Here is a 14787-nt window from a genome sequence, read left to right on the forward strand (position 1 = left end):
CCACTGGGGGCTCCTGCACAGGCTGCAGCGTGGAGATCTGCTCCATGTGGGACCCATGGGCTGCAGGGGGACAGCCTGCTCCACCAGGGGCCTCTTCACAGCCCACAGGGGAACTGCTGCTGCATGCCTGGAGCACCTCCTGCCCTCCTGCTGCACTGACCTGGGGGTCTGCCCGTCTGTTTCTTACTCCTCTCTCCCAGCTGCTGTTGTGCAGCAGGTTTCTTTCTCCCTTTCTTCAATCTGCTCTCCAAGAGGCTCCACCAGCGTTGCTCACTGACTCAGCTCTGTCCAACAGCAGGTCCTTTTTGGAGCTGTTTGAAACTGGCTCTGGTCTGATACGGGGCAGCTGCTGGGCTCTGCTCACAGAGGCCACTCCTGTGGCTCTCCTGCTGTAAAACCTTCCCACATAAACCCAATACACCACCTTGTCTGAGTGTGTGGTCTGAACGAAGACATTCTTGGTAGAACCCTTGTCACTGCAGAGAAGTATGGTGACCCAATGATTCTTTACTTTGTTGTAAGTTTTCTATCAAAGGTGTTTTTAAATATTTTCTGCAACCAACTGTAAAGAATTGGTACTTGCAGGATAATAGGGGTCCTTAAAGGAGTAAGTGACATACAATTTTTAGCTGTGTTCTCTTATTTTTCCCCTGAAAGGCAGAAGTGTTTAAAGCATTGATTGCTAGGAAGTTAGAGCACTGCATTAAAGATGAAGTACAAAAGAAAATTCCTACAGGGAACATCAAAGCTCATCAACTCAAAACACTGATTATTGACCAACAAGGTAGACATTTGTGCCCTCAAAGAGATCTACAGGAAATCTATTGTCAGGTATTGCAAGCTGTGTATATTGGCCTAGGCAGAATTGCCTTCAGATGGAAAGTGCTATGTACTGGGAAGCTTGAATAGCCCTTTTAAAACAAAGATTTTTTTTTGCTTCAAAATACTTTCACAAGTTTTTGTTTGTTTGCTTGTTTTTGTTTGTTTCTTTTGTTTCTTTTTGTGACATAGTGGCTTATTAACATAGGAATTATGAGATGAAAGGAAGAAGAGGAAGGCAAGCAATGATTTCTCTGTTTAAATAATTTGATTGGGTGTATTTACCCTCCGTAAATTTGAAAAGGAAGCTCTTAGACTTCCTTTTACATTAAAGATGTAACTTTTAGTTACATCTTTTTACATTAAAGATGTAACTGTGCCCTGGAGATGGTTTTATCAGAGAATACTATCTATTAACAACAATCAAGGAAGATATTTTAATTATTGCTTAATTTTTATTAGAATTATGTTAATGTACTGATCTCTCAATACTCTCTAGTGAGAAAACAACATATTCACGCCATAGAAGAAAGTCTTGTGGTACTTGTAAGTGTAGGTGTTTAATCAGTGATGAAGGGGTTTGTGATAAATGCTCTTGAATAGGAAGGTTTAAGCAAATAAGTGCAAGTCCACATGAATAATAATAAAAGAAAAAGCCTAAGTTAAACTGCAGCGGGTATGCTGTAGTCAGCTTGCATTTCACTGCCATCTCAAAAGTAAATTGCATGTATGCAAATGTCTGAAAGGGCCTATAGTGGTATCTTGAAGTCAGAGAGATTAACTAATAAGCATATTTTGAAAATGCCTTTACTGTAAGAAGCAGAAGCACTAAATATTTTCAGCTCATAGTATGGCTCGCTGTAGACTTCATACTGAATGGACTCAAATTCCAGGGTTTGTGACAGCATTGTCTGCATTGTACAAGGTGTCTGTACTCTGCATCTCTGTTTTACAGAAGTTTGTTTTTGCCTTTTCTGTGGTTATGAAAAGCTGCCTCCTTCAGGGTTCTGAACTTCAAAATTCAGGATCATAAAATCTGTTTTAAATTGCCCTCTCACCTTTATTTCTCTCGCAGAAACTTTACATAGAGGAGCACTTTAGTATTAGCGGAGCATAAAAATTAATTTGCTACCTTTCTTGTTCAAAACCTCGCTTTGGCTTACAAATTTGTCATTCTGCTTCTCTGACATTCTGGAACACAGTCAGGCAGACATACTATATGTTCTTCATGCTGAAAGAGAGTGGAAGAACCTCAGCCAAAGAGACCAGATAAACTCTTCTTCAACTCTGTACTATGGTTATTGGAACTTTCTCTTTGGAGATTGTAAGGAAAGTAAACGCTGAAGTATTCAAGGACAGCCCTGCTGGATAAAGGAGGGGAACTGAGCACAGCCTTCCCTCCCAGTTGTTTGAAATAAAGGACGGTGCTCTTTTAAATGGGCATGATGCATTCCCACATAGAAAGAAGTGCTTCTGTGAAGCCTGGAGATTGCTGGAATATATATGAGCAATACAGATTGCCTGGATATAACCTGCTGTACTGTCAGTGGAATTTCTTCCTCCCTAAATTAAGCAGCCTCCTCACTAGCATGATAGCACCTATGGATCACATTCTTAGTTGCCAAATTCTTCCTGTGCATTGCGGAAAAGGCATTAAAGGAGGGCAACAAAGTCTGGGCAGTGGTTCTCACTGTGTGCCAAAATGTTGAGGTCTCAGTGGTTCTGCCTACCTAGTGCTACTCTTGCAAGGTTCTGTGCTTTTCTTTTTAAAGCTGTCAATTTAAAGGTCCTCAGTCTATGCGAGTAAGTACTAACTATTAGAAATACAGATAAAGTTCTGATAACCTGTTCTTCATGCTGTGGTTAAAATACAAACATTATTTTTGCCTGTAGTGTTAGTATTTGAGACAGATTTCCTTTCAGATATAGAAGCCTGAAAGTAAAACCCCAGTTAGAAGGCAGTGCATTTATTCAAGTAGTTCCCCTGTATTTCTTTATTTATCTTCATGGAATATTTACCTTATAGATTGTTTTTTTTTTTTTTAAATATCTCTATTTTTGTTTATTTTTAATGGGAAAATGGGGTCGTGGGATGTTCTTATTTCAGTATCCATGCAGAATACCTCATTTTAATGGGCATTAAATTTAAAATGTGTGCTTAAGTTTTTCATGGTGGTAGTAAACATCTTAAGGTGATCTGTGTAGTGAGTAGGATAATTCTAATTACAAGTCAGCCCTTTAATTTTGTGCTATACAGTACTTCTTGATATGCAGTCAGGATGATTTTTTGGAGTTCACAAAGCTGTTCGTTTACTACCCTCTGCTGGATGTAAGGGAGAAGTCCATGAAAAAATGCAGGCTACAGTAATGAATAGAAATGGTAAATTTAGAATCTTTCTTCTTGTACTTTGACACTCTTGGAGATGATTAATTCTAATGCATTAGATTATAAAGAGAGTAAGGAGGAAAAAAAGTCTATCCGGCCAGTCCACCCAAGTCCCCACCCCCCTTTTATTATTTTTGAAATGTTACTCGGGTTTTATACTTCCTATTATTCTGAACATGGTCTAAAGGAGTACATTTCTAGTTTCTGGAGCCCATCTCTAGTTTCTGGAATTAGACTATTCATTCTTGGCAATTCTGCAGAAGCTTGCCTTTATTCTGCTGCAAGAAAGCTATTGGTATCATGTCTAACCTGCTAGTTTTAGCTTGCAACGGTACCGAATGTGGTGCCCATTGCATGGGCTTGGAGTCCTTCTGAGCACATACTGTACCAGAAAAAATTGAAGTGGAAACCCTGTCAGTGTTCTTCATCTTTAGCCAAAGATACAGCAGTCAAACAAATTATTGATATATTTGTATTGAACTCATCAAGATTCTACAAGTTACAAATATAAGTATTCTGGAAGCAGAGTCTATTATTTTAGCCCGTTGCTCTAGTGCTCTGGAAAGATGATTTCTTGGGAAATATAAAGAAATTTGTATTTATAAACAGTGTTTCTTGTGATGTGTTTAGCTGCCAAAAAGCTGGGAGGGAAATCTGTTTGATGAACAGTGAGGAGAGGAGAATCGGGATTTTTATCACGAGAAACAGAATTATTAGTTCATAAATTTCAGTCTCTGTCTTGTTCATAGAAATGCAATGATTTTCTATTGTTTGTTTTGTGTTTGGGGTTGCCAACTTTTAGTAAGCTGAAGCTCAGTGTCTCTCAAGGTTTTAAAGCCTTTCTCATGAGTCCTGAAATATGTCCTATAACTTTGTGCATTTTATTTTGGAGACTTTGAATGTGTTGCCATTTAAAGATGAGTCCCTTAGCTTTCCTAATGCCTTTCCCCATCAACCTCCATTAAGTATATTGACCTTTTCATGTCCTGCTAAATGCATCATCTTGCAATAACTTGGTAATGCTTCTGTGGTGGGAAGATGACTGCAAAGAAAACTTGTTGGAGTGATGTCCACCTCTGTACTTACAGAAGGTGTAGGCACATGTAATAATTCAAGGTTGCAGGTGCACTAAATTTCTTACTGTACCCAAATCAGAGAATCAAGAAATTGAGGTCCCAGCTAAAATCAAAGTAAGAGTGGAGAAAAAAAAAAGCAACAACACACACCCCACCACCAACAAAACAAAAACCAACCAACCAAAAAAAAAAAAAAAAGAAAAAAAGACCTGCTTTTTAATTTTATGTGTTACTAGTAAATTCACTGTGAATTACAGTGTAAAGTAAGTTAGATAGGTCTCATAGGAAAAACTTGAAAAAGCCCCAAGGAGTGTGATAGAGAACACATTCCTCACTAGTTAACAGTGTCACTGCTTGAAATTTAAACTCTTTCCTGTCTTCTATGCCTACACACTTGATGGCTTTTTCATGTGTCCATAATGCACACCTCCTATCTTGGAATTCTAGCTACTGTGACTGTCTTGTATCCCCTCTAAGAGCTGCAGTTTTCATAATGATACCTGTGTGGTGGCTCTGAAGTTTAGGCTTCTTCAGTGACAAGTTCACTGATGTAATGGAATTCATCTCTGAGAGGATATTCCCCTTTATCATCTCATACTTCATTGTATTACTCAAGTTGAGGTTGAAGGCTGTTCACTCTTAACTTGCTATCAGACCAAAACCCAATACTGTCTTCTGTAGACCTTAGCAGGAGCTAGCAATAAAGCACGTGTAAATCTTATCTGTGTTCATATATAAAGTAACAGTGTCAGCTAATGTGCTCTTACAGGGTTTATGGGTTATGGAGCATGGAACCAGAAGGGACATTCTTTTCCCCTCAAGGTAGAAAGGGAGAGCAGCTGCAAATCAGTTGCAGAATAGAATGAACTTGGACTTTAATCAAAGTCAACCAAACTGTATCATTTTAACAGTCCTAGTTTTTACTTTTTTTTTTTTTTTCTTTTTTTTTTTTTTTTTTTTTTTTACAGCCAAGTACATGGGTGATCTTGGAACTCCCATGCCAATGCAGTTGTTGATCCGGTGTTGCACAGGTCAAATATGGCTCTTCTGTCAATGACGTATGTTACTCTAGACTTCATATATAGGAGATGTTCAGTGAGGATTAGCTGAGCTCCCTTATGCTTGTAGTTATGTACTTTTATAGTTACTAAAAAGTTGTTTATTATCTGGACAGGAGATGGCTCCACCTTACCATGATCAAGAAGCACTAGCCTTTCTAACACTAGGTGGAAATGGTCAGTACATTTCCCAAAGATGTGCTTAGACCTGACCTCCTGATTTCAATTAGGATTCATAGGGAAATGCTTTTAAGTTGGAAGAAATTAAGATCTTAATCTGAATATGGAAGCACACAAATAGAGTGTGTGGATGATGATGCTGATTTGACACATCTATCTTCACTGAAAACAGTATCTTGGCAGAGCATTGCCCTTAGGGGCTGGATCTCAGCCATGGGATGTGTAAGTATCCTGAGAGCTTGTTAGTAAAAATGAAACTGAAAAATCATGCGGAAGTGATCTAAATAGAAGCAGAGAAGATAAAAATTATTTCTGTTACAGTATCTAAACTTAGTAACTGTTGTAAACATACATTCATATTTTTGTTTTCTTCGTTTTTCTTTTCTCTGAAAACAGGTATTTTGATGTAAATGTAAGTATCAAAGGATTCCATTTTCATGGCTGTGGCATTGTACAAGTGTAAGATATTGAATTACTCTTTCAGTATGCACTTCCCCAGTATTCACAAAAATTTCAGTGCTTAAAAGAAGGGTGAGAGGCAGAGAAAAGTGGAAGCCACACAGGCCAGCATGGAAAATGGTACTGCAAACTGTTAGCATGTGCAAAATGTCTCCTAGAAACCACATTAGCATTGGCATGCAACAGGCCAGTGGAAAATGTGGCTGAACCTTCAGGGATTAAAGGAAATAGTCTAACCATAAAGCATAGTTGCACCCATGAATTGTAAGGCTTGCAGTGAAGTTTCTGTAGTAATTTTTATTTGCCATTTCTCAAAAGACACAATTGTGTCTGTGCTCTTGTGGAAACAGATGTGAGATACTTTGTCCTTTAAATTAAGACCTAATTTGGCTCAGTTTGAATATCCGAGGAAACTTTGGAGATTCCACGAGTTTCTGTGTAGTACCTTTCTTAAGATGCCTGTCTTCAGATGCCTGTCTTCAGATATCCTGCAGGTGCACATGGAAGTCACAGATGAGCTCTTCAACTACTGCATCTTACTGGATAACCAATTTTATATCAATGTTGGATATGCAAACACCTTGTAACCACTGGAGAATACACTTTTTTGGATCTATCCTTGAGATATACCTCTCTGGCTGGCTTGGACCTGAAAAGAGGCATTCCAAGCTAAAATAGAAAGTATTCCCACTTGATTCCCAACTGAGAGACTGTGATCTGTATGTCTGAGACCTGCAGGTTGTTTTCAAGCATATTCTTTGTATGAAGGCATTGTGTAAAGTTTTTGGATACATGGTTCTGCAAGGAGGGTGATCCTCATCTTCTGCGAGATTCAAAGAGGTTTGGCTAATGTGATTCTGGTACCAGCAGATTTTTTTTTTTTTTCCTGTTTGTTACCTTTCTGTTTATCAGAAAGGAAAGTGGAACTCCTCATCCCACTTTTCCTTCTGGAATTGTTCATATAGTGTTACAGGTTAGATTCATCCCTGACATCTCTTTCTTTCCCTCATGGAGTGCATAATGCATCATTCTCTCTGGCAGAGTATGCAGCTTCTCAGTGTGGAGAGAAGTGTTTATAAAGATCAATAGAGCCTGTTTAAAACTTTACTAGCAAAATAGTCAGTATGGTGTATTTTTAGTTTTAGTTTTTGGTTCTGTTGTTCCCAAATAGATCGTCAGTCTCAGTTTGGAATCGACGTACATTTTTTCTGTCTAATGTGCACTTAGATAAACAGTAATTCCCAAATTCTTTTCTGTATAGCAGTCTAAGCAAATGTGAACTTCTCTGTATTTGATAAGTCTTTCAGTTGTTTAGCAAGGTGTATGTGCTGATTGCTGGAAATACATCTCTTGCAGTTTCTGTTTTCCCACAGATTTTCCATTCAATTGTCTGGCATATGACTGCTTAAATTTGCTAAATGTATGGTGAACCAGAAGCTGTAGCAATCAAGTCACAGACCTCTGGAAAAAGAATATTCATTGTTGTACCAGACACAGACAACATCTATGTTATTTCCCCAATTTACACGTGTAACTTTTCTGCAAGCTCTTTTAAACATGTGAGGCTATTCTGGATAAGAGAGCTGCTTATACTGATAAACTAAGGTTGAGTTTTACCAGAATAATCTTTCAAGACATTTGAGAAGAATATAGTTCAATCGTCATCTTCGGTTTCTCCCAATCCAAGAACTAGTGGCACTTCTTGTCTGGTCCCTTACAATGACTTGACTTGATTGAAAATATATTTCAGTCCTCTCCCTAGGTCCGTGTTTTTTGAAGCTTCAGTAAACTCATTTAAGCAAGATTTTAAAAATCAGAGTGGTGACAAACTACTGCTATGACTTAAGACTTTGAAGAATCATACTCTAGAAGGTGAACTTCAAAAATAAGGACAGGAATTGAGATTCCTAACCTTGCAAAGAAACCCCTATTTTGAACAATTAATTTGCTCAGGTCTTTATATGGGGAGATTATCTGTAAGATTCTATTATTTTCCCACCTATTTTTGATTTCTATAATATAATATAATATTCCTGTATTCACTGTCTTGAGTATCTTTTGAATGCTTTCCATTGGATACATGCCAGGTGCATCTAGGTTGTCTTTGATTGGTGTCTAGGATTCATACCTCTTAACTACAGCCTAGACATGTTGTCTTTTGTTCCAAGCTCTAATTAGAAGCCTGTTTCTCACGTTCCAGAGATAATTAAGAATCTCTGTAGATGAAACACTAGTTTTCCCAGTACTTCCCTTTTTAGGCTTGCTAGTTATGCAAGTTAATTCTTCAGTAACTGCGATGGTTCAAGCAAATGAGCCATCTGCAAACATGTCTTTTTAAATGGATTTGCTCTTAATTCAAAGAGTAAAAGAGTGATGTGTTGGTACTTCTTAAGGTGTATGATTGCTCCTGCCTCTCTTTCTTCATTGTTTCACATTTTTTAGGACTGCAGTTGTGTATTTTTTGACAGTTTGTTTCCTTTGGACCTTTACTTTTCCCTTGCAGTTAGTGTCTGTCATGTCGGCTTAAAGAAGTGTGCTCTAGTTTTAAAGAACTATACCAAGAACTGATACATATGTGATCTGTTTTGGAGATGAGGGTTGCTCCAGTTTTGCATTCTTGCAGATGCCCTCAATCAAGCTGTTATTTGTTCTCTCTGTTTCCACTTTTCTTCTTGGGACTGATGAAATCTCATTGTCCTAGGGGGCCTCTATTTGTGAAAGTCAATTAACCCTTGTGATAGTGACCTGCAACAAGCAGAAAGCTCTTTTGTTTCAGATGAGGAGAGGTCGACAGGAAGGAACAGAGTGAAGTTCTTGGTTGGACTGATGCTCAGGAAACAAAAAAGGATTCTGTAGTCTAATGTAGTACAGAACATGTGAATTACTAAGTTATGCCTAAAAACCTGCAGAATCACTTTTTTTTCTTTGATATATAAATAGACACTTGAGCAAGCTGACCAAAGATGGAAAAACATTTTTGCCCTTGAGTGTATGTCATGAAATGTTCCCAGTGAAGTTTTCACTTCTTAATTTTTTAAAATAATTTTACTTCTCATGCTAAATGTTGTGATAAGTACCTATCTTGCTCTTCCCTATACTCTTCTAATCAAAGATTGACTTTCTGTGAGTTACTACAGAAGAAATGAAATCCACCTCACTTATATATATTGTTTACTGACTACTTTTACTAGGGTGGCAGTATTCTTTAGTAAAACCATTCTGTTGATAGCTGTTGATCTGTTGGAGAATGCTAAGGGGGTCCTTCCAAACTGATCCAGGAGGTAGTTTGATAGTTCTGCATTAAGGCTAAAGGGGAGTAAGAGCTGATGTATGGAAAGAATGAGGTTGTTAAGAGTCTAAACCAAGTTGTTTCTGAGAATAGTCTTAGAAAAATAGAAGTACAGGGGGAATGTTTGTGCAGGATTTGTGGACTTATTTATTTAATAATTATGGTAAGCAGATAAAATTCCCGAGAAGAGAAAAAGTCTAAACCTTCTGACAGATCTTACTGTGGAGTAGGTTTGGTAAGCTCTGTGCTGTTGCTGCTTTTCTTTTTAATTGGCCTTCTATGGACATCAGTTTTAAAAATCTTTCCTTTTTGTGTGTGTGTGTATGTGATTATACAAATGAAGTTTCAATTTATTGCCAAGAACTTTTGTTTTAACATCTGTTAATGTTTCTCCTCTTAAATGTTTGGAATCAAGATGCAGTCTCACATACTTAGTACTTTATTTTACATTTCCAAAATCAATAACTTTGATTGTATTTGTGTAACCTGAAATGTGCTCATGTTAAATGGCTTCTTGATATTAATTCCTTTTTCTTGGTCTTCCTAATTTAACTTGAAACCAAGAGACAATTTGGGATATATTTTTCTTCTCAATTCAGTCATCCATCACAGTGAAAAGATTTTATTGATAGAAAACAATGTAGTTAAATTTACATGCAAGTTCCTGTTGTATCAGATCTTTGGTTACTGCTTTTGATAAAAATAGTTTTCCAGATGAAACTCTGTTCAGACCTTTATCTGTATGTATGTGTCTGGTGATCACTTTTGTGTTTAATGTAACTTGGACGATTTTTCTTCAGCTTGAAACACTTGAAGACAAAAAAAAAAAAGCAACAAAAACAACAAAAAGTTAAGTAAAAAAATAACCTACCGTTTGAACTTTTGGTGGCCAATCCAAATTTCACAGTAGATTTTTAGCATAGTTATTTGCATTCTTCTGCTTTTCTCAATTTTGAAAGAATGGACATGAAAGATTCACAAGTCTAATTCAGACTTATTGCTTAAACTATGCATACATCTGTATGTTCTTCTGTATAATGACATGTGCTAACTGACTAAATTAGATATTTGGTAAAAGATCATACGCATACTGTCTGCTAGACTAAAACATAAAATAGTTATAGGTCAGGGAACACAATAAAGAATACGAAGTTAGTTCTTTGAAGCATTACAGACTGGAATTTTTGATGCAGAGAAACTGACAGGTCTAGAGCTGCAAAGCCCTATTTTTATCACATTAATTGGAAATTACGTGCCAAAACCAATATTTGTTTAAGGAATTCTCTATATTCTTGATGCTTTGTCTGTCTTAATACTGAAATTGCAGGTACTCTGTTGATAAATACTCATTGTATTTTGAAACATATAGGATGGGGTTGTGTTACCTCAGGTGACAACCTTGGTGAACAAGCAAATAGCAAGGTAACGAGTAGAACATTTAAGTTTAATGTTTTTATTTTCTCATTTCAGCCACAGTTTTGTTCATTCTAAAACAATGCAGCAATAACATAATGTTATGTTAATTTCTTTATCTAAACAGAAAATATTGTTTACATGCCTAAAATAGTAAATTATTATCTGGATATGTATTTCTTGGTACATCACAGTTCTTACATCATTTCTTGATATATCACATTTCCAAGTACAAGTTCCAAGTTCAGATCTACCAGGTTGGTATACAGAGTCCTAATATACTGAATGAACAGAATAATCTTTGTGTGCTATTTACTGTCTGGACTTAAATTTCTTCAAACTGTATTTCTAGGCAGCTACAGTGAGAATAAAGAAATTGGAAGAAAACACTGAAGCAGAGAGAGCAGCGCATTTGGAATCCAAGTTCAATTCAGAAATCATCCAGGTAAGCTGTTTGTTAAATACTTTATGGAAGTGTACAGTAAAAGAGTTGATAAAGATGTAAAGAAAAAATCTTCCCAAAATGGTAAGACCACTTACTTTACTCAACAAGAACATTAAATATATATTTTTTGTACTGTGTCAAAACTGTAATAGCTGATACATAAAGGGAAGAATAGAAACATACCTATTTTTGAGGGACCATTATTTTTTATATTAACATTTTAGTTACATTTGTACATTTGAGAGAATAATTTTTCCTAGCATTTAAACAGTGTGGGAAAAGGAAATATTTCACTGGAGTTAAACACCATAATACTAGTCAAATATCCTGTCTTATATCTTTTCAATGGATGCTTACTAGAACACCCAGTGGATATATCTAACTTCTTTAGGAATGGGATAATCAAAGCACCCTGAAACTGCAGTTCCAAATATGATTTTTCAGAGTAGATTTCAGCTTCAAACAAAATTATAGTATCAGCAATTACCAGGAAAGGTTAATTGTATGAGGAAAAGTAGCATATATATACCTGAATATTAAATCTTTAAATGATATGGGGTTTGACCAAGTAAGAAAATTATGGCTTATTTTAAAAAGCAAACAAGAAGAATTTAACTAGCAATTCTTTAGTAATCTTACATTTTCACACCCTTTATAATGTATTAAAAAAACTCCAAAACCCACTTCTTAAAAAAATAATCTTAAAAGAAGACAAAAATATTTTTTTTTTTTTTATTTTCTGAGTAACAAAAATAAGTACTGCCATTCCTGAGATAGTTATTTTCCTAGTCTCATGATCTGCTCAGTCAACAGGCACTTTTTTTTTTTTTTAAATGATGATTAATGTGCTAAAAAGGAGGTATTCAATTTTCTTCGTTTACTTTCCCTACTTCACCATCTTCAAAGGAACTGGGAGGGCAACATTCCTTAAAGTTAGGATCTTCTCTTTTATGAGTTAATGACTGGTAAGGTTTTATTCCATGTTCATGTACGTGGACTTTACAAGCGTGTTTTGTGCTGAGCAGAAGTGTAGCCTTTGCTGTTATTCCCCCACTTCCATGCATCTGACTTAAAAAACAGAATTTCCCTGAAAACCGTACCTAAAGCGTAAAAGACAAAATACTCAGACACTACTGAAGGACTATAAAAGGCACTTTTCCTCAGCTTATGTGTTTGTTTCTGTTTGGACTGTTTATATTGATACACTTTTGTGTATTTTCAGTGCTTTTTCTATAAATGCATTAATATAGAATTAATAGAATATAATTGTCCGTAGAACATTGCTTTCATTGTTTTTGTTTGTTTGTTTGTTTGTTTGTTTGTTTTTATCACTTTGCAGCTAAGAATTCGAGACCTTGAAGGAGCTTTGCAGGTAGAAAAAGTCAGTCAAGCAGAAACTCTTTCGGATTTAGAAATGATCAGGAAGGAGTTCAAAGAGGTAGAAAATGCATATGAGAGAGAAAAACAGAATGCCCAAGAGAACCTGGAAAAACTCAGTATGTAAGTTATCTTCTAAATTTACTGCAAAATGGCAGTAGGCAGCTTGAGTAGCACTTACAGTTTACATTCTCTATAGTATTCTGTCAGTAGAAAACAAACTCATCCTATGCGCTTTGCCAAACCAAGGCTAAGTGCCTGGCATTCTGTTAATAATGGGTTCATACTGGGAGCATACGTATCATGGGAAGGTGGAGAAAATAACCAATCTGTTATGCAGATTATTTGTCAAAGCAAAATACTGAAAATGGTAGTTATAATAGGGTTCTGTCTCCTGCAGTGTGTGTGAGAGGTGTAGGAAAACATACATGACAGGCTTTTAGCAGATTTTTTTCACTATACACTTGAATTATAATGAAAATTATTGACCTTGTGGAGCTAGATGAATCTTTAAGATTTCTGTCTTGAAGTTGTGTATTTATAGTGCGTAGTCTTCACTTACAGGTTTTGAATTCATGTGGAAAGTTTTGGCATAGTAAGAAGATGACAGGAAAAAGTGTGAAGTGTGTGAGAGTAGACAATCATAGAATCATAGAATATCCCAAGTTGGAAAGGACCCATAAGGTTCACTGAGTCCAACTCCTGGCTCCACACAGGTGTACCCGTGTACCCAAAAATTCAGACTAAGTGCACAGTCCAAATGCTTCTTAAACTCTGACAGGTTTGGTGCCATGACTACATCCCTGGGGAACCCGTTCCAGTGTGCAACCACCCTCTCAGTGAAGAACCTTTTCCTGATATCCAATCTGAACTTCCCCAGTTACAGCTTAACACCATTCCCTTGGGTCCTATTGCTGGTCGCCAAAGAGAAGAGATCAGCGCCTTCCCCTCCACTCCCCCTCGTGAGGAAGCTGTAGAATGTGATAAGGTCTTCCCTTAGTCTCCCCTTGTCCAGGCTGAGCAGACCAGGTGACCTCATCCATTCCTCATACATCTTTCCCTCTAGGCCCTTCACCATCTTTGTAGCCCTCCTCTGGACCCTCTCCAACAGTTTAATGTCCTTTCTGTACTGTGGTGCCCAGAACTGCACACAGTACTCGAGGGGAGGCCGCACCAGCACAGAATAGAGCGAGACCATCACTTCCCTTGACCGACTAGCAGTGCCGTGCTTGATGCACCCCAAGATATGGTTGGCCCTCCTGGCTGCCAGGGCACACTGCTGGCTCATATTCAGCTTGCTGTTAACCAAAACCCCCAGTTTCCTCTCTGTGGGGCTGCTTTCCAGCGTCTCGTTGCCAAGTCTGTACTGATAGCCAGGGTTGCCCAGTCCCTGGTGCAGGACCTGGCACTTGCTTTTGTTAAACTTCATGTGCTTGGTGATCACCCATCTCTTCAGTCTGCCCAGATCTCTCTGCAAGGCCTTTCCATCCTCAGCAGTGTCCACAACTCTTTCAAGTTTGGTGTCGTCGGCAAATTTGCTCAGAACACCTTCTAGTCCTACATCCAAATCATTTATAAAAACATTGAGGAGGACTGGCCCTAAAATGGAGCCTTGAGGGACCCCACTAGTGACCATCTGCCAGCTGCATGTGGCCCCATTTACCACAACCCTTTGAGCCCTGCCCATCAGCCAATTGCTCACCCATCACATGCTGGCTTTGTTAAGTTGTATGCTGGACATTTTGTCCAGTAGGATCCAATGAGAAACCGTGTCAAAAGGCTTGCTGTAGTCCAAAAAGATCACGTCAGCTCATTTCCCTTGGTTGACTAGATGGGTGATCTTATCATAAAAGGAGATGAAATTTGTTAGGCAGGACCTACTCCTCATGAACCCATGTTGGCTGGGACCAATGACTGCATTGCCCCCCAGGTGTGCTGCAATAACTTCAAGAATCATCTTCTCCATAATTTTACCAGGCACTGATGTAAGACTGACAGGCCAGTAGGTGTCAGGCTCTTCTTTCCTGCACTTCTTGAAAATTGGTACAACATTTGCCAGCTTCCAGTCTACTGGGACCTCTCTGGATTCCCATGACCATTGAAAAATAATTGAGAGAGGTCCCACAGTGGTGTCAGTCAGCTCTTTAAGCACCCTGGGATGAATCCCATCTGGATCCATGGACTTAAATGGATCCAAGTGGAGCAGCAACTCCCGCAGATGTTCAGGGTCAGTTGGGAGTTTATCATTCCCACTGTCAAGGTCCTCTAGCTCAGGGCACCCAGGG

The 14787-nt window shown here is 37.9% G+C and overlaps 1 protein-coding gene across 1 annotated transcript in view; it reads left to right on the forward strand.

Annotated features, from left to right (window-relative positions):
• The window catches only part of CCDC171 (coiled-coil domain containing 171), a 171324-nt gene that overhangs the window by 22420 nt on the left and 134117 nt on the right, over positions 1 to 14787 (forward strand). Inside the window, 2 exon segments of the mRNA XM_082784295.1 lie at positions 11033 to 11125; positions 12465 to 12625. Of these exon segments, the coding sequence (XP_082640421.1) occupies positions 11033 to 11125; positions 12465 to 12625 (254 nt within the window).

This window comes from Aythya marila, assembly GCF_965140915.1.
Source record: "Aythya marila genome assembly, chromosome: Z".
In the NCBI taxonomy this organism is placed as follows: Eukaryota; Metazoa; Chordata; class Aves; order Anseriformes; family Anatidae; genus Aythya; species Aythya marila.